We start from the raw sequence: 27,807 nt of genomic DNA on the forward strand, positions 1-27,807 counted from the left end.
GCACTACATTACTGAACCCTCTATACCCTACACTACATTACTGACCCCTCCATACCCTACACTACATCACTGACCCCTCCATACCCGTCACAACATCACTAACCCCTCTATACCCTACACTACATTACTGACCCCTCTATACTGTACACTACATTACTGACCCCTCTATACCCTACACTGCAATACTGAACCCTCTATACCCTACACTACTTCACTGACTTCTCTATACCCTACCCTACACTGCATCACTGACCCTTCTATACCCTACACTGCATTACTGACCCCTCTATACTCTACACTACATCACTGATCCCTCTATACCCTACACTGCATCACTGGCCCTTCTATACCCTACACTGCATTACTGACCCCTCTATACGCTACACTACATCACTGACCCCTCTATACCCTACACTGCATTACTGACCCCTCTATACCCTACACTACATCACTGACCCCTCTATACCCTACACTACATCACTGACCCCTCTATACCTTACACTGCATTACTGACCCATCTATATTCTTCACTGCATTACAGACCCCTCTATACCCTACACTACATCACTGACCCCTCTATACCCTACACTACATCACTGACCCCTCCATACCCTACACTACATCACTGACCCCTCTATACCCCACACTGCATTACTGACCTCTCTATACCCCACACTGCATCACTGACCACTCTATACCCTACACTACATCACTGACCCCTCTATACCCTACATTGCATGACTGACCCCTCTATACCCTACACTACATCACTGACCCCTCTATACCCTACACTGCATTACTGACCCCTCTATACCCTACACTACAATACTGACCCCTCTATACCCTACACTACATCATTGACCCCTCTATACCCGTCACAACATCACTGACCCCTCTATACCCTACACTACATTACTGACCCCTCTATACTGTACACTACATTACAGAGCCGTCTATATCCTACACTGCATTACTGACCCCTCTATAACCTACACTACATCACTGACCCCTCTATACCCTACACTGCATCACTGACCCCTCTATGCCCTACACTGCATGACTGACCCCTCTATACCCTACACTGCATCACTGACCCCTCTATACCCTACACTGCATTATTGACCCCTCTATACCCTACTCTACAATACTGACCCCTCTATACCCTACACTACATCACTGACCCCTCTATACCCGTCACAACATCACTGACCCCTCTATACCCTACACTACATTACTGAGCCCTCTATACCGTACACTACATTACTGAGCCCTCTATACACAACACTGTATTACTGACCCTTCTATACCCTACACTACATTACTGACCCCTCTATACCCTTCACTGCATTACTGTACACTGCATTACTGACCCCTCTATACCCTACACTGCATCACTGAACCCTCTCTACCCTACACTGCATCACTGACCCCTCTATACCCTACACTGCATCACTGACCCCTCTATACCCTACACTGTATCACTGACCCCTCTATACCCTACACTGCATTACTGACCCCTTTATGCCCTACACTACATTACTGACCCCTCTATGCCCTACACTATATTACTGACCGCTCTATCCCCTACACTACATCACTGACCCCTCTATACCCTGCACTACATTACTGACCCCTCTATACCGTGCACTACATTACTAACCCCTCTATACCGTGCACTACATTACTAACCCCTCTATACCCTACACTACATTACTGACCCCTCCATACCCTACACTACATCACTCACCCCTCCATACCCTACAATGCATCACTGACCCCTCCATACTCTACACTGCATCACTGACTCCTGTATACCCTACACTGCATCACTGACCCCTCTATACCCTACACTGCTTTACTGAACCCTCTATACCCTACACTACATCACTGACCCCTTTATACCCTACACTACATTACTGACCCCTCTATACCCTACACTATATTACTGACCCGTATATACCCTACACTACATCACTGACTCCTCTATACACTGCACTACATTACTGACCCCTCTATACCCTACACTACATCACTGACCCCTCTATACCCTACTCTATACCCTACACTACATTCCTGACCCCTCTATAGCCTACACTGCATCACTGACCCCTCTGTACCCTACACTACATCACTGACCCCTCTATACCCTACACTGCATCACTGACCCCTCTATACCCCACACTGCATCACTGACTCCTCTATACCCTACACTACAACACTGGCCCCTCTATACCCTACACTACATTTCTAACCCCTCTATACCCTACACTGCATCACTGGCCCCTCTATACCTTACACTGCATTAATGACCACTCTATACTCTACACTGCATTACTGACCCTTCTATACCCTACATTACATTACTAACCCCTCTATACCCTACCCTACATTACTGACCCCTCTATACCCTACACTACATTAATGACCCCTCTATACACTACACTACATCACTGACCCCTCTATACCCTACACTGCATCACTGACACCTTTATACCCTACACTAGATTACTGACCCCTCTATACCCTACCCTACACTACATCACTGACCCCTCTATACCCTACACTACATCACTGACCCCTCTATACCCTACACTACATCACTGTCCCCTCTATACCCTACACTGCATCACTGGCCCCTCTATACCCTACACTACAGTACTGACCCCTCTATACCCTACCCTACACTACATCACTGACCCCTCTATACCCTACACTACATCACTGGCCCCTCTATACCCCACACTGCATCACTGACTCCTCTATACCCTACACTACATCACTGGCCCCTCTATACTCTACACTACATTACTGACCCCTCTATACCCTACACTGCATCACTGACCTCTTTATACCCTACACTACATCACTGACCCCTTATACCTTACACTGCATTAATGACCCCTCTATACCTTACACTGCTTACTGACCCCTCTATACCCTACACTGCATTACTGACCCTTCTAAACCCTACACTACATTACTGACCCCTCTATACCCTACACTGCATCACTGTCCTCTTATACGTTACACTGCATTAATGACCCCTCTATACCTTACACTGCTTACTGACCCCTCTATGCCCTACACTGCATTACTGACCCTTCTAAACCCTACACTACATTTCTGACCCCTCTATACCCTACCCTATACTACATTACTGACCACTCTATACCCTACACTACATCACTGACCCCTCTATACCCTACACTACATCACTGACCCCTCTATACCCTACACTGCTTTACTGACCCCTCTATACCCTACACTACATCTCTGACCCCTCTATACCCTACACTACATTACTGACCCCTGTATATCCTACACTACATCACTGACCTCTCTATACCCTACACTGCATTACTGACCCCTCTAAACCCTACACTATATTACTGACCCCTCTATACCCTACACTACATTACTGACCCCTCTATGCCCTACACTACATCAATGACTTCTCTATACCCTACCCTACACTGCATCACTGACCCTTCTATACCCTACACTGCATTACTGACCCCTCTCTACCCTACACTACATCACTGACCCCTCTATACCCTACACTGCATTACTGACCCCTCTATATCCTCCACTACATCACTGACCCCTCTATACCCTACACTGCATTACTGACCCCTGTATACCCAACACTACATCACTGACCCCTCCATACCCTACACTACATCACTGACCCCTCTATACCTCACACTACATCACTGACCTCTCTATACCCCACACTGCATTACTGACCCCTCTATACACTACACTACAATACTGACCCCTCTATACCCCACACTAAATCACTGACCCCTCTATACCCGTCACAACATCACTGACCCCTCTATACCCTACACTACATTACTGACCCCTCTATTCTGTAAACTACATTACAGAGCCGTCTATATCCTACACTGCATTACTGACCCCTCTATACCCTACACTACATCACTGACCCCTCTATACCCTACACTGCATCACTGGCCCCTCTATACCCTACACTACAGTACTGACCCCTCTATACCCTACCCTACACTACATCACTGACCCCTCTATACCCTACACTACATCACTGGCCCCTCTATACCCCACACTGCATCACTGACTCCTCTTTACCCTACACTGCATCACTGGCCCCTCTATACCCTACACTACATTACTGACCCCTCTATACCCTACACTGCATCACTGACCCCTTTATACCCTACACTACATCACTGACCCCTTTTACCTTACACTGCATTAATGACCCCTCTATACCTTACACTGCTTACTGACCCCTCTATACCCTACACTGCATTACTGACCCTTCTAAACCCTACACTACATTACTGACCCCTCTATACCCTACACTGCATCACTGTCCCCTTATACGTTACACTGCATTAATGACCCCTCTATACCTTACACTGCTTACTGACCCCTCTATACCCTACACTGCATTACTGACCCTTCTAAACCCTACACTACATTTCTGACCACTCTATACCATACCCTATACTACATTACTGACCACTCTATACCCTACACTACATCACTGACCCCTCTATACCCTACACTACATCACTGACCCCTCTATACCCTACACTGCATCACTGACCCTTCTATACCCTACACTGCTTTACTGACCCCTCTATACCCTACACTACATCTCTGACCCCTCTATACCCTACACTACATTACTGACCCCTCTATATCCTACACTACATCACTGACCTCTCTATACCCTACACTGCATTACTGACCCCTCTAAACCCTACACTATATTACTGACCCCTCTATACCCTACACTACATTACTGACCCCTCTATGCCCTACACTACATCACTGACTTCTCTATACCCTACCCTACACTGCATCACTGACCCTTCTATACCCTACTCTGCATTACTGACCCCTCTCTACCCTACACTACATCACTGACCCCTCTATACCCTACACTGCATGACTGACCCCTCCCTACCCTACACTGCATGACTGACCCCTCTATACCCTACACTGCATTACTGACCCCTCATACCCAACACTACAATACTGACCCCTCTATACCCTACACTACATCACTGACCCCTCTATACCCGTCACAACATCACTGACCGCTCTATACCCTACACTACATTACTGACCCCTCTATACTGCACACTACATTAGTGACCCCTCTATGCCCTACACTGCATTTCTGACCCCTCTATACTGTACACTACAGTACTGACCCCTCTATACCGTACACTACATTACTGAACCCTCTATACCCTACACTGCATTACTGACCCCTCAATACCCTACACTATATCACTGACCCCTCTATACCCTACACTGCATCACTGACCCCTCTATACCCTACACTGCATCACTGACCCCTCTATACTCTACACTGCATGACTGACCCCTCTATACCCTACTCTGCATCACTGACCCCTCTATACCCTACACTGCATTACTGACCCCTCCATACCCTACACTACATCACTGACCCCTCCATACCCGTCACAACATCACTAACCCCTCTATACCCTACACTACATTACTGACCCCTCTATACTGTACACTACATTACTGACCCCTCTATACCCTACACTGCAATTCTGACCCCTCTATACCCTACACTACATCACTGACTTCTCTATACCCTTCCCTACACTGCATCACTGACCCTTCTATACCCTACACTGCATTACTGACCCCTCTATACCCTACACTACATCACTGACCCCTCTATACCCTACACTGCATCACTGGCCCTTCTATACCCTACACTGCATTACTGACCCCTCTATACGCTACACTATATCACTGACCCCTCTATACCCTACACTGCATTACTGACCCATCTATACCCTACACTACATCACTGACCCCTCTATACCCTACACTACATCACTGACCCCTCTATACCTTACACTGCATTACTGACCCATCTATACTCTTCACTGCATTACTGACCCCTCTATACCCTGCACTACATCACTGACCCCTCTATACCCTACACTACATCACTGACCCCTCCATACCCCACACTACATCACTGACCCCTCTATACCCCACACTACATCACTGACCTCTCTATACCCCACACTGCATTACTAACCTCTCTATACCCCACACTGCATCACTGACCCCTCTATACACTACACTACATCACTGACCCCTCTATACCCTACACTGCATGACTGACCCCTCTATACCCTACACTGCATGACTGACCCCTCTATACCCTACACTACATCACTGACCCTTCTATACCCTACACTGCATTACTGACCCCTCTATACCCTAAACTACAATACTGACCACTCTATACCCTACACTACATCACTGACCCCTCTATACCCGTCACAACATCACTGACCCCTCTATACCCTACACTACATTACTGACCCCTGTATACTGTACACTACATTACAGAGCCGTCTATATCATATACTGCATTACTGACCCCTCTATAACCTACACTACATAACTGACCCCTCTATACCCTACACTGCATCACTGACCCCTCTATACCCTACACTGCATGACTGACCCCTCTATACCCTACACTACATCACTGACCCCTCTATACCCTACACTGCATTACTGACCCCTCTATACCCTACTCTACAATACTGACCCCTCTATACCCTACACTACATCACTGACCCCTCTATACCCGTCACAACATCACTGACCCCTCTATACCCTACACTACATTACTGAGCCCTCTATACCGTACACTACATTACTGAGCCCTCTATACCCTACACTGCATTACTGACCCTTCTATACCCTACACTACATTACTGACCCCTCTATACCCTTCACTGCATTACTGACCACTCTATACCCTACACTGCATCACTGACCCCTCTATACCCTACACTGCATCACTGACCCCTCTATACCCTACACTGCATGACTGACCCCTCTGTACCCTACACTGCATTACTGACCCCTCTATACCCAACACTACAATACTGACCCCTCTATACCCTACACTACACCACTGACCCCTCTATACCCGTCACAACATCACTGACCCCTCTATACCCTACACTACTTTACTGACCCCTCTATACCGTACACTACATTACTGACCCCTCTATACCCTACACTGCATTACTGACCCCTCTATACTGTACACTACATTACTGACCCCTCTATACTGTAGACTACATTACTGACCCCTCTATACCCTACACTGCATTACTGACCCCTCTATACCCTACACTACATCACTGAACCCGCTATACCCTACACTGCATCACTGACCCCTCTATACCCTACACTGCATCACTGGCCCCTCTATACCCTACACTGCATTACTGACCCCTCTATACCCTACACTGCATCACTGACCCCTCTATACCCTACACTGCATCACTGACTCCTCTATACCCTACACTACATCACTGGCCCCTCTATACCCTACACTACATTTCTGACCCCTCTATACCCTACACTGCATCACTGGCCCCTCTATACCTTACACTGCATTAATGTCCACTCTATACCCTACACTGCATTACTGACCCTTCTATACCCTACATTACATTACTGACCCCTCTATACCCTACCCTACATTACTGACCCCTCTATACCCTACACTACATTACTGACCCCTCTATACACTACACTACATTACTGACCCCTCTATACCCTACACTACATTACTGACCCCTCTATACACTACACTACATCACTGACCCCATTATACCCTACACTGTATCACTGACCCCTTTATACCCTACACTACATTACTGATCCCTCTATACCCTACACTACACTACATCACTGACCCCTCTATACCCTACACTACATCACTGACCCCTCTATACCCTACACTACATCACTGACCCCTCTATACCCTACACTGCATCACTGGCCCCTCAGTACCCTACACTACAGTACTGACCCCTCTATACCCTACCCTACACTACATCACTGACCCCTCTATACCCTACACTACATCACTGGCCCCTCTATACACCACACTGCATCTCTGACTCCTCTATACCCTACACTACATCACTGGCCCCTCTATACCCTACACTACATTACTGACCCCTCTATACCCTACACTACATTACTGACCCCTCTATACACTACACTACTTTACTGACCCCTCTATATCCTACACTACATTACTGACCCCTCTATACACTACACTACATCACTGACCCCATTATACCCTACACTGCATCACTGACCCCTTTATACCCTTCTCTACATTACTGACCCCTCTATACCCTACACTACACTACATCACTGACCCCTCTATACCCTACACTACATCACTGACCCCTCTATACCCTACACTACATCACTGACCCCTCTATACCCTACACTGCATCACTGGCCCCTCAATACCCTACACTACAGTACTGACCCCTCTATACCCTACCCTACACTACATCACTGACCCCTCTATACCCTACACTACATCACTGGCCCCTCTATACCCCACACTGCATCTCTGACTCCTCTATACCCTACACTACATCACTGGCCCCTCTATACCCTACACTACATTACTGACCCTTCTATACCCTACACTGCATCACTGACCCCTTTATACCCTACACTACATCACTGACCCCTTATACCTTACACTGCATTAATGACCCCTCTATACCTTACACTGCTTACTGACCCCTCTATACCCTACACTGCATTACTGACCCTTCTAAACCCTACACTGCATTACTGACCCCTCTATACCCTACACTGCATCACTGTCCCCTTATACCTTACGCTGCATTAATGACCCCTCTATACCTTACACTGCTTACTGACCCCTCTATACCCTACACTGCATTACTGACCCTTCTAAACCCTACACTACATTTCTGACCCCTCTATACCCTACCGTATACTACATTACTGACCACTCTTAACCATACACTACATCACTGACTCCTCTATACCCTACACTACATCACTGACCCCTCTATACCCTACACTGCATTACTGACCCTTCTATACCCTACACTACATTACTGACCCCTCTATACCCTACCCTACACTACATTACTGACCCCTTTATACCAAACACTACATCACTGACCCCTCTATACCCTACACTGCATCACTGGCCCCTCTATATCTTACACTGCATTAATGACCCCTCTATACCCTACACTACATTACTGACCCCTCTATACCATACACTAATGACCCCTCTATACCCTACTCTACATTTCTGACCCCTCTATACCCTACCCTATAGTACATTACTGACCACTCTAAACCATACACTACATCACTCACCCCTCTATACCCTACACTACATCACTGACCCCTCTATACCCTACACTGCATTACTGACCCTTCTATACCCTACACTACATTACTGACCCCTCTATACCCTACCCTACACTACATTACTGACCCCTCTATACCATACACTACATCACTGACCCCTCTTTACCCTACACTGCTTCACTGACCCCTTTATACCATACACTACATCACTGACCCCTCTATACCCTACACTGCATCACTGGCCCCTCTATATCTTACACTGCATTAATGACCCCTCTATACCCTACACTACATTACTGACCCCTCTATACCATACACTAATGACCCCTCTATACCCTACACTGCATTACTGACCCCTCTATACCCTACCCTATACTACATTACTGACCACTCTAAACCATACACTACATCACTGACCCCTCTATACCCTACACTACATCACTGACCCCTCTATACCCTACACTGCATTACTGACCCTTCTATACCCTACACTAAATTACTGACTCCTCTATACCCTACCCTACACTGCATCACTGACCCCTTTATACCATACACTACATCACTGAGCCCTCTATACCCTACACTGCATTACTGACCCCTCTATACCCTACACTACATTACTGACCCCTCTATACCCTACATTGCATTACTAACCCTTCTATACCCTACACTACATTACTGACCCCTCTATACCCTACACTACATTACTGACCCCTCTATACCATACACTAATGACCCCTCTATACCCTACACTGCATCACTGGCCCCTTTATACCCTACACTACTTCACTGACCCCTCTATACTCTACACTGCATTACTGACCCCTCTATACCCTACACTGCATTACTGACCCCTCTATACCATACACTAATGACCCCTCTATACCCTACACTGCATTTCTGACCCCTCTATACCCGCAGCTGAGATCTCTCACGGATTCACAATTGCAAATATGTGCTATTAAGCCACTCGTACTTAGAGACGCTCACTGACAGCATCATTCGTAGCTTATGCACAAAACTGGAAACATAGGAAACATGAAACGCAGATCTGACGGCCATCAGCCTTATAAGTAAGTGTAAAGCAGGGTACACACTAATCAGATATACAGTCAGGTGCATAAATATTGGGACATTGACAGAATTTTCATATTTTGGCCTCTATTCACCACCACAATGGCTTTGAAATGAAACAAACAAGATGTGCTTTAACTGCCGACTTTCAGATTTAATTTGAGGGTAATTACATACAAATCAGGTGAACGGTGTAGGAATTACAACGATTTCTATATGTGCCTCCCACTTTATAAGGGGCCAAAAGTAATGGGACAAACTAAACAATCCTAAATCTAACTTTCACTTTTTAATACTTTGTTGCAAATCCTTTGCAGGCAATTACAGCCTGAAGTCTGGAACGCATAGACATCACCTGACGCTGGGTTTCATCCCTGGTGATGCTCTGCCAGGCCTCTACTGCAAATGTCTTTAGTTCCTGCTTGTTCATGGGGCATTTTCCCTTCAGTTTTGTCTTCATCAAGTCAAATGCATGCTCAATCGGATTCAGGTCAGGGGATTGACTTGGCCTAACATTCCACTTTTTAGCCTTAAAAAACTCTTTGGTTGCTTTTGCAGTATGCTTCGGGTCATTGTCCATCTGCACTGTGAAGCGCCGTCCAATGAGTTCTGAAGCATTTGACTGAATATGAGCATATAATATTGCCCGAAACACTTCAGAATTCATTCTGCTGCTTTTGTCAGCAGTCACATCATCAGTAAATACAATGGAACCAGTTCCATTGGCAGCCATACATGCCCACGCCATGACACTACCACCACCATGCTTCCCTGATGAGGTGGTATGTTTTGGATCATGAGCAGTTCCTTTCCTTCTCCATACTCTTCTCTTCCCATCACTCTGGTACAAGTTGATCTTTGTCTCATCTGTTCATCAGATGTTGTTCCAGAACTGTAATGGCTTTTTTAGATGTTGTTTGGCAAACTCTAACCTGGTCTTTGTGTTTTTGTGGCTCACCAATGGTTTACATCTTGTGGTGAACCCTCTATATTCACTCTTGTGAAGTCTTCTCTTGATTGTTATCTTTGACACATATACACCTACCTCATGGAGAGTGTTCTTGATTTGGCCAACTGTTGTGAAGGGGTTTTTCTCACCAGGGAAATAATTTTCTGTCATCCACCACAGTTGTTTTCCGTGGTCTTCCGGGTCTTTTGGTGTTGCTGAGCTCTCAGGTGCGTTCTTTCTTTTTAAGAATGTTCCAAACAGTTGATTTGGCCACACCTAATGTTTTTGCTATTTCTCTGATGTGTTTGTTTTGATTTTTCAGCCTAATGATGGCTTGCTTCACTGATAGTGACAGCTCTTTGGATCTCATATTGAGAGTCGACAGCAATTGATTCCAAATGCAAATGTCACACCTAGAATCAACTCCAGACCTTTTACCTGCTTAATTGATAATGAAATAACGAGGGAATAGCCCACACCTGTCCATGAAATAGCTTTTGAGTTGATAGTCCCATCACTTTTGGCCCGTTAAAAAGTGGGAGGCACATATAGAAACTGTTGTAATTCCTACACCGTTCACCTGATTTGGATGTAATTAACCTCAAATTAAAGCTGAAAGTCTGCAGTTAAGTCACATCTTGTTTGTTTCATTTCAAAGCCATTGTGGTGGTGAATAGAGGCCAAAATATGAAAATTCTGTCAATGTCCCAATATTTATGCACCTGACTGTATCTGCAGATGGTTGTTCGTACACACTGAACAACCATCTTCTGTGTTCAGTGTGTAGGAGGGGTTGGGTCCCGCTGTCTGGGGGGCGGGACAAGGGCGTGTCCGCCCCCGCGGCTGCCGCTGAATGTGTACGGGTGGTCTGCAGAAATATCTGTCCGTTGGCTGTGCAGCACAGCCAGTGCGATATGTCTGTCAGTGTACCCAGCTTAAGATGCCGCAGACACAGCGGGTCTCCAGGCATGCAGAAGGCTCACCTGCTGTGAGCAAGAACGCAGTGGCTAATTTATCCACGCCGTTAAAACAGTGTTTAAAATGTCCAGCACTTCTGTTTTTCTTACCACCCCACAGTGTCTGCCCTTTAGGCTACAGCGTTCCTGGCGATAGCCCTGTCAGCACGCCCCGCGAGCCGCACCTGCCAGCTGTAATTGTATAGAGACACCCACCGACGGTGAGGCAGATCCAAGAAAGTACTTTAAAATATGCAGCTGCCGTCGCCGATCAATCGATGATCGTCCATCTGATTGGCCCTATAATGGTGCGGAATGGCAGCCTGAACTGAGCCATCGGAACTACAGGATCACAGACGCAGGCTACGACATGCCCCGAAAAACGACCGGGACACCACTGCATTTTTCTTTACGCACCTCCTTATTTATCTGTATTTATAAAATGCTCCCATACTTTACGCTGTGTGTTTCCCTTTATCAATATTTGTACATGAACAGTCAGAAATAGTTTTTTCTGGAATTGCTGAGGCCGAAGTTAAACATTAATTTCCCCGAGAGTCGGATAAGAGTAACATCTGCAGAGCTTATATTTAGTGGAGTGCACTTACTGAGAGGTGGTAATTTGCTGGAGAGCTCTCCTTGGTAGAGGCGGTGTAGCTGGGCAGGACAGGGCCTTTCATTATTCTGGTGCTGTTATAGATGGAGTCTGGAGACAGTGGAGAGGCCCTTCCGCGTGCGCAGAATAATGTGTGTTTGTAAATATGCGTGTTGTTTCTCATGTCAGGCTTTAAGCTGCTGTCCATACAATGTAACGGGAGACGCGAGTTGTATTTGCGTTATGTGATTTAAGTTTTTTTTCTTCCTTCCAATTTTTGCCTGGTAGTCAAATGTTTAGATTTTCTGAAACAATGGGTCTGATTCAGAGATGGACGTAGAGGCGGCCGCGGATGCGTCTATTGTCGCCGTCGCCTCTGCCTCATTATGCTAATGCCGCTACAAATCCCATCTCTGTGTACTACAAACTTGATTGTCAGGGAGACTCTCTGAAATAGTAGTAATCTCCCTGCCTCCCTGAAGAGTCTTACAATCTCCCTGATTGCACCTTACCCCCAGTATGAAACTGTTACATACAGTATATTAAAAATAAAAACAGAGATATATACATTCAGATGGGATCATTAATATCATGTCCCTGTATTGGGTATAAGGCACACTGGCCCTGAATCAGGGCCGTCCTTCTGTTTTTTTAGAGCGGGCCTCCAGGCCGCTCGCATAGCTGTGGGTGACCACCCACAGCTATAGCAAGTGGCCAAAAAGATGGTCGCGTCGTGCGCATGCGCACTGGGCCAACATCGACCCGCTTGCGAGCACTCAGAGCTCACGAGCGGGTCTAAATCAGGCCCACTGATCCCTAAGGCTACATGCATTTTCTGAAATGTATCAGTGTGTTTTCATCAAGAAATAGATCTTACTAACTGCTTTGGGGCGCATTTACATTTGGATGTAAGTACATTTTATGACACGCCTCTCAGATGTAGCGGTACACGCCCACTTTACCGCCGCGCTCATAGGCGCTGCTTTCACAATCTCCCTGAAATGCTTTTGAAAAGTAGGCAAGTATGGTGTACTAACGTGCGCCTGGCGGTGCAAACCCTGAGCCATCCACGCACAGCACCTTCAGACAGCGGAATTCTGTCCAGTGCGTCTTTATACACATCATTGACGCACCATCGGTCACACCATCAAAACTTGCACCTGCCCTATGGTAGGTGCGTCGGTTTTGCCACTCTCAAGGGTAGATGTATGAAGCAGTGAAGAGTGGAGAAGTGTGCCAGTGGAGAGGTTGCCCGCGGCAACCAATCAGCTTTGAGGTTGCATTTATCAAGTACATTCTATAAAATGATAGGTAGAAGCTGATTGGTTGCTATAGGCACACTTCTCCACGTTTTTCACTGCTTCACAGATCTCCCCCTCAGTCGCCTCTTAGGAACGCCCACTATAGTCCCCAGTGCCTGTGTCCGACACACCAACACTGCGTTGATTGATGAGTCAGGCCCAGTGGCAATGTAGTTAGGAAGCCGATGGTCGAATTGCCGACCGCCGGCTTCTCGAAACTGATAGCCCGGCATGGGACTAACAATAAGCGTCTATATACAGATGCCTATCATTAGCCCCACGCCGAAATACCGACACCCGACATACCGATCGTAGGTAAGTCGGGAGCGGACAGCCGTGGGGGATGGGGGAGGGTTAGGGTCTCCCGGGGAGAATTAGGGTTAGGCACACCCAGGAGGGTTAGGCTAGGGGAAGGGGGGGTTAGGGTCAGGCACCCCCCCCGGGAGCGTTAGGTTTAGGGTGCGGGGAGGGGGGGTTAGGTTTAGGCACCCCTAAGGGAGGGTTAGGGGGGGAGAGGGGAGGGCTAGGGTAGTTACTTACCGTAGTCGGGATCTTCATCTGCCGGCCTTCCAGTGTCGGGATTTGATCCGCAGGGCTGAGATTCGGCGGTCCAGTGTATCTGAATTAGCCTGTTGGGGAGTACGTACTGTGCCACCAACTTATTCTGGTGGTGTAGTTGTGGCAAAAGTTTCAGAATTAGTTTTCTAAAGAGACAGCCAACGAAGGCAAAAATTCAGAATGCGTATGTATGAGAAGAACTCTGGTAGTCAGCCTAGGAAGCTATGGAACAGGAGATACTGTCCCTCTACAGGCTAAAGTCCCAGCCAATCAGCGCCTCATTGCCATGTCACAGACTGTAATTGAAAAATGACAGGAGCTGATTGGCTGGGATCACCCTATCTTGCTGGAATAGGGTGGCCGATCTTGGGATTGTCGGGATCCCGGGATTTTGGCCTAAAATCATGAGGATTCACTTTGAATCCCAGGATATCGGGATTAGTCAGCGCATTCGCTGTTTAGGTTTTTTTTAATGCTGGGCAGCGCTGAGCACCTGCAGCAGACAGCTCAGACACTGCCCGGCTGCCCCTGCTGTGTGCAGCGTGACGTGATGTCAGAAGTCACCCCGTGCAGCCCGATGTTAGCTGCACCTGCCCGCCCGCACCATGCTAAGCAGAGAGAGGAGCACAGCACACAAGCAATGGCAGGTACTCGGGGGATGGGAAAGGTTGCAGGGAAGGGGGCGAGAGAGAGATAAAGACTGAGGGATGGGAGAAAGATGGATGCAGCCACCTGCTGCCTGCTAGTGCCACCACCAACTCAATACTGGGATCCCGGGAATCCAGAGATTGAGCATTATTCAATCCCGAATCCCGGGATTGGAAATATGGCCCAGGATTGGCCTCCCTATGCTGGAGCCACTTGTGGCATGTCCAAAATCCCAATGATGACCTTGATTTTATCAGCAGGTCTGAGATAGCGGGGGGTAGATTTACTAAAAATGAAAAGCGGTGGTGTTACCCATAGCAACCGACCAGATTCTGTAGCTATTATTTCTCTACTGCATCTGCATCAGGCTCTGGGCCTGATTCAGAGACGGATGGATTTGCAGAGCCTTACACAAGCAGCTGTGCAAATCCGTCCATCTCTGATGCAAATGCAGAAGCATACCTCCCAACTGGGGCTGTCTTGCTGTCCCACCTGCGGGCCAGAGTGTCCCGCGTTGTGGGGGAAGTTGGGGGAGCAAAACAACACTGCTCTGCATAGCAGAGCAGCGGGTATGCAGAGGTAGAACAGATGCCGTGCGCATACGCACGGCATCTGTTCACTAGTGTAGGGAGAGCCTGTGGTCTGCCCAGCATCTCAGAGAGTGCTGGGTCTGCCCCTGCAGTGCCGCAAATGGGGGTGCAGCGAGGCTCCGCCCCATTTTAATCAGTCTCTGCCCTGTTTTCAACAGGTTCCACCACCTTTATGCATAGCCCCACCCCTTTTCAGGCATTTCTGGGAACTTTGACCAAGCATGCCCCTGCTTCGCCCTCCAAGCACCACAGCATCTGTGCAGAATGGGTCACGCGCAAGCAAAGACCTAACAATCGGAGATGTACATTCAACATCGGATGAACGTACAGTAAGTCTCTGAATCAGGCCCTCTGGGCCTAATTCAGACCCGCTCGCGAGTGCTGAGCACTCGCAAGTGGGTCGATGTTGGCCCAGTGCGCATGCGCATGACGGAGGCGGCTCCGTCGTGCGCATGCGCGAGACCCGGATAGCGACGGGCAAGCTGTCGCTATGGGTCTCGCTACAAAGGGGGCGTGCTGTCGATGGTGAGTGACAGCACGCCCCCTTTGGTGGGCGTGCCGGGGGCGTGGCTGGCCAGACGGAGGCGTTCTCATGGGAACGCCTACCGTCTGGGGCCGGCCCCACTGACATCACAAGTGATGTCAGTGGGAGTGCTTTCGGCTCTGATAGAGCCAAAAGCACTCCAGGGCTTGCGGCAACGAGACCCTACCACAAGGGTCTCGTCGCAAGCCCGATGGTCGTGATGGTCACCCACAGTTATACGAGCGGCCAGGGGGCCCCTCTAAAAATTCAGAAGGACAGCCCTGATTCAGAGCGAGCGGTCTGTCAAAGCGTCCGGCTCTAAATCAGGGCACCTGGACCTCATTCAGAGTCGGTCGAAACGGCCGCACGGTCGTACGCCACCGATGTTCGCTATACTGCGCATGCATAAAGTTCGCAATGCTCGTGCGCAAACTAGCCGCTACGATCAGAAATTTCTCTCTCCTTGAACACAGCCAGGTCGGTAGTTTGAGTGACAGAGTGAGGCGTTTGTGGGTGGTAACAGGGGAAGGTGCTTGAAAACGGGGGAGTGGAGATCCGAACGCAGGCGTGCCTAATTATGCGAACAGCGTTTTATGGGAGTGCATAATTAACAAAGTAGCGTCATGGCACATGTGACATGGGAGGTTTTTACACTGACATGATCGTAGAGCTTAAGAGAGGGTAAGGTCAACCTTAAGCTCTACGACCAGTTCCGATGGTTCCCGATGGTCTTGATTAATCCTTATATGCCTGGAGATGACGTGCAATGCGTACGAGAAGGGGGCGTATTTTTTTTAATTCCGGCCGCTTCCTCCCCTTGGTCGGCCAGCTACCGATCCGAACTTAGGGACGCAACTTGCGAGGGAATCATTTGCATATCCGGCCCCCTTTTCCCGTTTGACCGTGCGGCCGCTTCGACCGTCTCTGAATGAGGTCCTCTGTGTGGTTGCTATGGGCAACACTTTTCATTTTTAAAATCTTTAGTAAAACTACCCCTGGGTCTCATTGGACAAAGTGGTAGAACATGAGCTATAAATAGGCTTACCGTACTATCCCTTTAAATCGGGACCATCATGAATTACACATGTACTGTTGCTGATTAAAACCAAGTGAAATGCAGACTTGAAGTCAGCCAGCCACAGAACCTATGTAATTCATGAGTGTTCCGGTTTAAAGGGATAATATGGTAAGCCTAGTTATAAATTACTAGGGTTAGGCTGCGGGAGGGGTGGGTTAGGGTTAGGCTGCAGGAGGGGTGGGTTAGGGTTAGGCTGCGGGAGGGGTGGGTTAGGGTTAGGCTGAAGGAGGAGTGGGTTAGGCTGCAGGAGGGGTGGGTTAGGCTGCCGAAGGGGAGGGTTAGGCTGTGGGAGGAGTGGGTTAGGGTTAGGCTGCAGAAGGGGACGGTTAGGGTTAGGCTGCAGGAGGGGACGGTTAGGGATAGGCTATGTGAGGGGTGGGTTAGGGTTAGGCTGTTGGAGGGGTGGGTTAGGGTTAGGCTGAGGGAGGGGTGGGTAAGGGTTAGGCTGCGGGAGGTGTGGGTTAGGGTTAGGCTGCGGGAGGGGTGGGTTAGGCTGCGGGAGAAGTGTGTAAGGGTTAGGCTGCAGGAGGGGTGGGTTAAGGTTAGGCTGCAGGAGGGGTGGGTAATGGCTAGGCTGTGGGAGGGGTGGGTAAGGGTTAGGCTGCGGGAGTAGTGGGTTAGGGTTAGGCTGCAGGAGGGGAGGGTTAGGGTTAGGCTGAAGGAGGGGTGGGTTAGGCTGTGGGAGGGGTGGGTTAGGGTTAGGCTGCAGGAGGGGTGGGTTAGACTGAGGGAGGGGTGTGTAAGGGTTAGGCTGCGGTAGGGGTGGGTAAGGGTTAGGTTGCGGGAGGGCTGGGTTAGGGTTAGGCTGTGGGAGGGGTGGGTTAGGGTTAGGCTGCAGGAGGGGTGGGTTAGGGTTAGGCTGAGGGAGGGGTGGGTTAGGGTTAGGCTGCAGGAGGGGTGGGTAAGGGTTAGGCTGTGGGAGGGGTGGGTTAGGGTTAGGCTGCGAAAGGGGGTGGGTTAGGGATAGGCTGCGGGAGGGGGACGGTTAGGGTTAGGTTGCAGGAGGCGTGGGTTAGGGTTAGGCTGCAGGAGTGGTGGGTTAGGGTTAGGCTGTGACAGGGGACAGTTAGGGTTAGGCTGTGGGAGGGGTGGGTTAGGGTTAGGCTGCAGGAGGGGTGGGTTAGGGTTAGGCTGTTGGAGGAGTGGGTTAGGGTTACAATATTCACCAAAATTTGTCAGGATTTTGACCATTTGGTTTCTACTGCCAATATTGTCACCGTTGGGATGGTCACTGCCAGGATATCGTACCCCACCTGATTTAGAATATTAGGTACTGTAGAGGTACAGTAGGCAACATACAGCTTTCCATCTCTTGAGGAACTACATGTCCAAGCATGCCTGGTTGCCTAAACCTAGGCTTACCATTAGATCACTAATGAGCATTGCATGATACAAATTATTTTACAAGTGGATTACTGTCAGCAGCATTTTGTGAATATTGCCATATACATCAGTGCTCTCCTCTGCACTGTATACTGTATGCCTGCATAGTGTGACTGTGACCTGAATCTGCCTCAGGTCCATACACTCTTATGCTGCTATTAAAACCTGAAGACGATATAATCACAAACAGCTTAGGCTACCAATAAATAAAGTCCTGAGCGATCGTCAGACACAGTAAAGCATTGATCCGACCTCCATTGCTCTGATTGTTGGAAATTTACAGTCCCATTAAATCGCTCCACAATTGTTTGTCAATGAGGCATTTCATCAGACTGACCTTGGAAATAACGATTGCTACAGAAAATCTAGTTATTGTTTACTACGTAAATGAAATGAAGTGTTTACCAGGACTGTATTTATGGTATGCGACAGACAATAACATGACCGAGAATTTAGGAGTCAGGCTGAACTATCAGGCAGGAAAGCTTCTGTATTTGCTTTTGACAGTTACAGCCCATTTTATTTTAGAAACAGGTTTCCTACTTTATTTGGTTTGCTGACCCTTGCTTACCCGCCTCTCTCTCTACATCAGGGATGGGGAACCTCTGGTCTGGGGCAGGGTTGCCTACCCTCCCGATTCGGGCGGGAGCCTCCCGATAAACGGGAGCAGCTCCCGCGCCCCCGGAAAGGCAGGCAAGCCTCCCGCCTGCCGCCGATCCCCCGTCTCCCCCCCGCCAGTACCTGTTAAACCCCCGCAGCGGGGGGGCCGCTGGCACGATTTGCGTCATTTTGGCCCTGTCCCCTGCTTCACAATGCCTGTTTTTTCGGCATTGTGTAGCGGGTGCGGGGCCAAAATGACGCGATCGCATGGCCCCGCCTCCTGTCAAACCCGCAAACTGCCTTCAGCCCGCCTGGCCACGCCCCCTTTTGCTGGCCACGCCCCCTGTTCTGCCGATCTGGCTGCTCCCTCCCGGAAAGAGCAGCCAGATAGTCGGCAAGTATGGTCTGGTGGCCGTATAAGGCCCTCGGAATCATTTGGTATGGCCCTCTGAGCTCTTTTCTGCTAGCCTCATCTGGCTAGCAGGGTGCCAAGAATGGCACCCTGCAGCCAGAATCTATGCAGCAGTGCCATCTATAGCATCCTTAGGATGCTTCAGATGGTCACACCGCTGCTCTTACAGCTCCCTGGAGCATCCTCAGCATGCTTCGGGCATTGCTGTAGTCACCGGTGATTTTGGCCCCGCCCCTTGTGACATCACTGGAGAGGGGGCGTGGTTTGCACCAGGCCCGCAAATAATGTTATATATATCAAAATGGCCCTTGGCAGAAAAAAGGTTCCCCACCCCTGCTCTACATCCTGCCCCTCATATACAGTAGAAAATAGATTCTTACCCAGCGCATCCAGGAGCTACAGTAGACCTCATTGCAAACTTGCTGATGGTTTGGCTGCCTTCTCCAGAAGGAGGCAGTGCAGGGGCCGAGGCTCAGCAGAGGTGACCTGTCTGGGGTCAAAAGAGGGTGGGTCTCGGCTGAGGAGGGCGGGTCTGGGGGCATGATTACGCGATCACGTCACCGTAGCCCCGCCCCCTATGTAATGCCGAGATTACCAGCATTGTGGAGCTGCGGGGCGGAGCCACGATGACACGATTCAATTATAATCGAGCCATTGGCTGTCTGTGCCTCCCACTTCACTGGGGAAGAGGGCAGCCACCGCCTAGTGACCCCAGCCCCGGGAGACTTGTTCACCATTCCGGGTGGCTGGGAGCGCTGCACGATTTTTGTGAGGCTCCTGGCCATTCCGGGAGGGTAGGCAAGTATGCCGCATTGTCTATAGGGTCTATTTTCTGAAATGCGACAACCAATAGCGACGCAATTTGTAATTAAAATGGCACCGGAACAAACCCATCAATAGTGGAGCTGCCCACCAATAGTGGCTGACAGCAGTAAAAGGAGTTCAGTATTAATGGACCTGCATATGCATGACATGACTTGTCCGGGAACATTAGAACTGGGGGTCTGATTCAGACCCACTCGCAAGCGCACAGCGGACGTAAGCGGGTCGATGGTCCCCCCACTGTGCATGCGCACGCCGGAGCCGGCTCCGACGTGCGCATGCGCGAGACCTGGCCAGCGACGGGCGCTCCGTCGCTACGGGTCTCGTACCAAAGCGGGGCAGCTGTCGATTATGATTGACAGCTTGCCCCATTTTGGTGGCGGGCAGGGGGGGTGGCTGGCCAAACGGAGGCGTTCCCGAAGGAACGCCTGCCGTTTGGGGGCGGCCCCACTGACATCACGAGTGATGTCAGTGTGTGAGCTTCCGGCTCTATTAGAGCCGAAAGCTCACTGGGGCTTGCGGGAACGAGACCCTACCACAAGGGTCTCGTCGCAAGCCCCAATGGTCGCTAAAGCTGTAGGTGGTCACCCGCAGCTTAGCGAACGGCCAGGAGGCTGTCTTTAAAAAAAAAACAGGGACGCCCTGATTCAGAGCGAGCGCTCTCAAAGAGCGTCCGGCTCTGAATCAGGCCCTGGAATCACTGACTTAAATTAAAACAATAACAATAAAAAGCAAAATAAATGTAAAAAAAAATTATATTATATAAAAAAAAAACATAATTAGGTGGCTGCAATTATAATTAGAGAAAAGCATTCTCTCTATCACCTTTCTGAGATGGTATGGCGCAAAAGGTGGACTGCGGCGATACATGTACTGTGGCAGACATTGATGAAAAATTGTCCCCATGCTTCTCTTCTCTCCAGAGTGGTCTAACATCAGCGCTAACCCTTCGATATATAAAGGGATGTCCTAACAGAGAAAGTGGGTGAAGCAACTGCTACATCTTGGGAATCAGGGCCTGATTCAGCAAGGAATGCACGGATGCAGATGCGCGCAATCGGTCGATGGTTTTGCTCTGCGCATGCATATGCATCGCACTGCGCGAACCAACCAGCGTACACAGGGAGTCCGCATCCTCAAGTGATTGACAAAAAGTGCCGTTTGTGGGTGGTGACGGGGGAGTGGTCGGGCAAACGCTGTTTGGACGGCGTTTCAAGGGCGTGCATAATTAAGCCCTTGCGGCGGTGGATGCAGCCTGAGGTCTAGTTGCACACAGGAAGTCTCGCTATGTCTGCGCGAGGGTCGGGTCAACCACTATTGTGTGTATGGGTCCGATGGTTACCGATGTTTCCTCTGTCTTGTCAGGTATAGAGGACGCAAGTAAAGGGAAGGGTGGTATTATGTAGTGCTGGGCGTCTGCTTATTCTGCTGCGATTGCCGTGCGTATGCATTCATTAGCATATTCTCGCAGCGGCCGGGTGCGTGCGTCTGCAACCGTGTGTTCCTTGCTGAATCAGGACCTCAATCCATCCTAACCAGCGTGCTCCTGCAGTGAGAGATATTGCATCTACCCTCACAAAAACAGCATGATGCTGGGGAGGTGAGAACGTCTCCTATTTGCTACATGTTGAGGGTAGTATGTAAATTTAGGCGCTTGTCCAAATGTGGTCAACCGCTTTAATATTGCAACCCAAAACTTTAGTATTTAACATCCAAAAGGCATAAAAGAAGGAAGCACTGGGGGATGAGGTAGGAGGAGGAAGGGCCCTGCTCATGATAGTTTAGAATATATTGATATATATATATATATATATATATATATATATAAGAAGAATATTCTTAATATTATGTTCCCAGTGGGACTATCAGATATTGAGACATCAGGCAATTAATAACGCTAACTGTGCAATATGGTGGTTGAGCCTGATAGCTACATGACTGCATCAATGACGAATCTGGCCACAAAATATGATTACCTAAACTACACAATAGGTGTTTGGGGATTGAGTCAATGGTTTAGTGGCGGATTACCACTGAGTCAGCCGGGGAAGACACCCCTGGCCCTAACACAATGAACCCCACATGGCCAGACTGATCCCCGGTGGGTCCTACTTTATTGTGTCTCTCACCCACTTTCCGAGAATCTGTTCCACAGACCCAGCATGCAGAGCAACTCCTGATTCTCTTAAATGTTACGCCACAACCTTGATGCTCAAGGGAGTCGAGAGATGCTCTGTCTGCTGCATACAGCACAGCCACATAGGTTCAGTAGCCCAAAATCAGCAGCGGTTGCCTGACAGTGGCCATATTAACACACCAGAAGGTGAGAGCAGTGGTGATGCACTAAGGGCACTGTGTGGTATAATATGAACTGAGAGCACTATGAGGCATAATGTGAACTGGGAGGTACTGCAATGTGGCATGTGAACTGGGGGGCACTACAGTGTGGCATCATGTGAATTGAGGGGCACTAAAATGTGTACTGCAGGTACTACAGTGTGTGGCATAATCTGACTAGTGTGTGGCATAATGTGAACAGGGAAGCACTACAGTGTGTGGTATAATGTGAACTGGTGGCACTAAAGTGTGTGGCATAATGTGAACTGGTGGCACTACAGTGTGTGGCATAATATGAAATGGGGGCACTACAGTGTGTGGTTTAATGTGAACTGGGGGCACTACAGTCTACAGTATGAGGCATAATGTGAATTGAGGGGCACTACAGTGTGTGACATAATGTGAACTGCAGGCATTACAGTGTGTGGCATAATGTGAACTGGGAGCACTAGAGTGTGTGGCATAATGTGAACTGGGGAGCACTGCACTGTGTGGTATAATGTGAACTGCAGGCACTACAGTGTGTGGCATAATGTGAATTGAGGAGCACTACAGTGTGTGGCATAATGTGAACTGCAGACACTGCAGTGTGTGGCATAATGTGAACTGCAGGCACTACAGTGTGTGGCATAATGTGAACTGCAGGCACTACAGTGTGTAGCACAATGTGAACTGCAAGCACTACAGTGTGGCATAATGTGAACTGCAGGCACTATAGTATGTGGCATAATGTGAACTGGGGGACACTACACTGTGTGGCATAATGTGAACTGGGGGGCACTACAGTGAATGGCATAATGTGAACTGCAGGCACTACAGTGTGTGGCATAATGCAAACTTGGGCAATACAATGTGGCATAATGTGAATTGAGGAGCACTACAGTGTGTGGCATAATGTGAACTGCAGACACTGCAGTGTGTGGCATAATGTGAACTGCAGACACTGCAGTGTGTGGCATAATGTGAACTGCAGGCACTACAGTGTGTGGCATAATGTGAACTGCAAGCACTACAGTGTGGCATAATGTGAACTGCAGGCACTACAGTATGTGGCATAATGTGAAATGGGGGCACTACACTGTGTGGCATAATGTGAACTGGGGGCACTACAGTGTATTGCATAATGTGAACTGCAGGCACTACAGTGTGGCATAATGTAAATTGAGGGGCACTACAGTGTGGCTAATGTGAATTGAGAGGCACTACAATGCATAATTGAGAGGCACTACAATGCACATGCATAATGTGAACTGCAGGCACTACAGTGTGTGGCATAATGTGAACTGCGTATGTGGCATAATGGGAACTGCAGGCGCTACAGTATGTGGCATAGTGTGAACTGCAGGCACTACAGTGTATGGCATAATGTGAACTGCAGGCACTACAGTGTGTGGCATAATATGAACTGGGGCACTATAGTGTTGCATAATGTGAACTGGGGAGCACTACAGTGTGTGGCATAATGTGAAATGGGGGCACTACAGTGTGTGGCATAATGTGAACTGCAAGCACTACAGTGTGGCATATTGTGAACTGGGGGCACTACAGTGTGTGGCATAATGTAACCTGGTAATTATGTGAGTTAATGTAATTTTATTGGTAGGAGCCTCCAAATGTCAGTTGCCCTAGGGATCTCACAACCGATAATCCGGCCCTGCAAATATTGCAAAACTAAGTTGCTTTTCCTGTTTTGCAGTGGATTTTCTGCTGACTACGTTATCAGTTCTGTCTGATGAAACCTAATCTATGGTCTGATAACACACACTGCAATGTCGGAACAATCCAGTCAAAAAAAAGTGTGCATAATTAGCATAAAACTTAGACATCAGCAAACAATCTAATGCACCATCGATATCTGACTCTGACTGCGGTTTTTTCATAAATGGCCACTGGAAATGTTAGAGTATAGGACAGAGGTTCCCAAACGCAGTCCTAAAGGCACCCCAACAGTTCAGAGTTTAGAGATATCCATGGTTGAGCACAGGTGGTTAAATCAAATTGACTGAGGTACTAATTAAGTCACCTGTGGTCAAGCATGGATATCTGTAAAACCTGGACTGTTAGGGTGCCTTGAGGACCGAGTTTGAGAACCTCTGACCTAGAATAACGTTGGTCCCAGATTACCTGTGAGAAACTAGGTCACACAAGCTACTTCTAAACAAATGTATTAGACCTGAGGGACAGCACTGCACAAAAGTCAGCGGGAACCGAGGCATCCCTCCTTTAATCGCCGAGGTCTACCTAAACCCTTGTGATGTTTCAGAAGCTATAAATATTTTCATCTGTGCATTCCTAATCTTCTGTTAGCCATGTAACCCGCTGTGAAGGGCCTGCTCTCTGATTGGCTCTTTCAACTGATTAGATTTTCACACCACTCTGAAAATGATGTTATATAGCTGTGGAATCTGGGCACCCGGCCTCATAATACCCTCCTGTGATTTATTAATAGTTTTCAGGACTTGAGCTATATTCGGCAATGGTTATTACTCACAGACAAGCTAGGAAATGAGCTCATTTTTTACTTTCCCTCACTACATTTGACACAGTGCAGAATATTTACTGTACTTCTGGGAAGATGTAACTGGGTATTATCTGGTGAGCTACTGTATAATAGAACTCTTAGGTTGCTATAAATTCTATTGCGGATTAATTATTTTTATTATTTAAATGTATTGACATTTCATTAATTGTTTCCAGGGTTAGACTAGCCCCAATGTGTACAGGTGAAATCCCCCACTGCCTGAGGGCCCCCACCCCTTCTCTAGGAGTTAGTTTCTAGACGGTGCAGTCAAATTATACATTCTTACACTACTGGAGGGTCAGTAACTTACCAAAGCACCCCAGGTCCTGTTCCACTAAGTTACACTAAGATTAGCCTTCCTGCCAATCAAAGTGGGTGGTTCTGACACACCCCTCTCCTGACCTTTATATAGAGTGCCTGTTCTTTGCAGGCAGGCTATTTCCTCTCTAATAGTTGGCTAAGTCCCTCTGTAGTGGCTGGCCACACCCCCTCTGGGGACTAGCAACCCCCCTTAAGCCTAGTCCCTTAACACCCAGAGGGCCATTCGTGTCCCAGTCCAACGCTGCTTGTGTCTTACTGTACCTGCCAAATTCACCTCTTTTCACCGGTATAAAGCCTTTGAGAGATATAAAGGGTTTCCCCATAATTGTCTATTGTCCTGGAACAGCCGGGAGGCTTCCGGATGCCTGGAAGAGCTTTCAAGTTCCCCGGAGACTGCACTGTGCACTGCTGCGTCTGCCGGGCGGCAGATGACGCGATTTGCGTTGAAACGCATCATTGTAGCTACGCCCCCGCTTTACAATGATGGTAATCAGCATTGTGAATAGGAGATAGGGCCACAATGATGTGATCATGCCATCACGCCCCATGCACCGGCCCCAGAAAATCCCCCCCCCAGAATATCGTCAACTATGAGTCACCCATAGCAACCAATCAGCTTATGTCATTTCAAAGACTGGGCTAGATGAATGATATTTAGAAGCTGATTGGTTGCTATGGGCAACTTCTCCACTTTGTCTCTCTCACAGGCTTCATACATCTCCCCCATAGTGATGTTAGTCTATTTCTGCTTCTCCAACTTATTTTCCAAATGCAGTAACTTTGTGGGCAATCGCTAAGTAGCGTTAAAGGCAAATTTAAATATTTATTAACAAATCAGAAGCAGAATTTGATTATAAGCGCACATAAGGTACGGTAGTTAGAAACCCGCAAGCAATCCAGCCCTCAGGAGCTAAAAATATGCACAGAATTTTTGACAAATACTTTTGTATGTCCGCCAATTGCATTTCAAAGTGCCGCTCAATCTCATGTTCTGGCAGGATCTAAAAACATGCACATACCATGCCTTATTGCACTGTTCTCATTTTAATTGCAATTTTTTTTGTTTTCTTATTTTTACAGGAAAATATAAACATCGACGAAGCCTCGAGATGTCTGGTAAAACACATTATTGCCAGCGAGAGCGATTTAATGCAGTCCGTGGAACCAGACGTTGTAAAGCCCCAAATGAATTCGTCCAAAATAGCTAGTTGTTCTGCTTGCATTAAGTTCTAAGTCTTCTGGTCTTTTTTTTTTTTTTTTTCCTCCTTGCCAATGTTATTAAATAAACTCCAATATACATTGTGTAGTTACAGCGACCATTCTGAGTGATGATTCATCCCTTGTACAACATGTTACAATATGTATGAAGGTCGTGCTTTGTGAGTTGTCAAGGCACAAAACACCATTCAGTAACCGTTTCAGTTTTATATACCTGGGTCAAAGAAGAATGGAAAGCAAGATATTAACTATACAGGGGTTTGATGAAAAAAAAAAAAAAAAAAGGTTCTTCAAGCGCCATCTACAGGGTATAGTGAGGTACTGCACTACCTGATCTAAACCCCAAATGAATTAATACACATAAAATCACATTTTGCAATAACAGGAGTTTTGACTACTAAATGGAATAACTGTATAATTTTTCGTTTTTATGACAATGACTAAAAATAAATATTTCTCTAATGGATTTTCAAAATTAGCAGTTTGATTAAATTTCTTTAAAGTAATATGTATTTAGTTAGAGAACACAGGGGCCCTTTTGTTGTAGGATAGATGTTTTCACCAGCAGAAGGGTTTGTCTATATACCCACCTTCCCCCTCTCGACGTCCCTGCTTCTTAGGAATCTGTTTAATGAACTATATAATGTATTTCAAAACTGCACCAAATATATTATAGAGCTAATACAG

General features: G+C 47.9%; 1 protein-coding gene across 1 annotated transcript in view; it reads left to right on the plus strand.

Moving 5' to 3' along the window:
- The window catches only part of RAB38 (RAB38, member RAS oncogene family), a 75,260-nt gene extending 47,758 nt beyond the window's left edge, over window positions 1–27,502 (plus strand). Inside the window, exon 3 of the mRNA XM_088449033.1 lies at window positions 26,983–27,502. Within this exon, the coding sequence (XP_088305159.1) occupies window positions 26,983–27,135 (153 nt within the window). The 3' untranslated portion in view covers window positions 27,136–27,502. The remainder of the gene's footprint in view (window positions 1–26,982) is intronic.
- Window positions 27,503–27,807: the final 305 nt, after the last annotated feature.

This window comes from Taudactylus pleione, unplaced genomic scaffold, assembly GCF_031769625.1.
Source record: "Taudactylus pleione unplaced genomic scaffold, aTauple2 ptg000478l, whole genome shotgun sequence".
Lineage (NCBI taxonomy): Eukaryota > Metazoa > Chordata > Amphibia > Anura > Myobatrachidae > Taudactylus > Taudactylus pleione.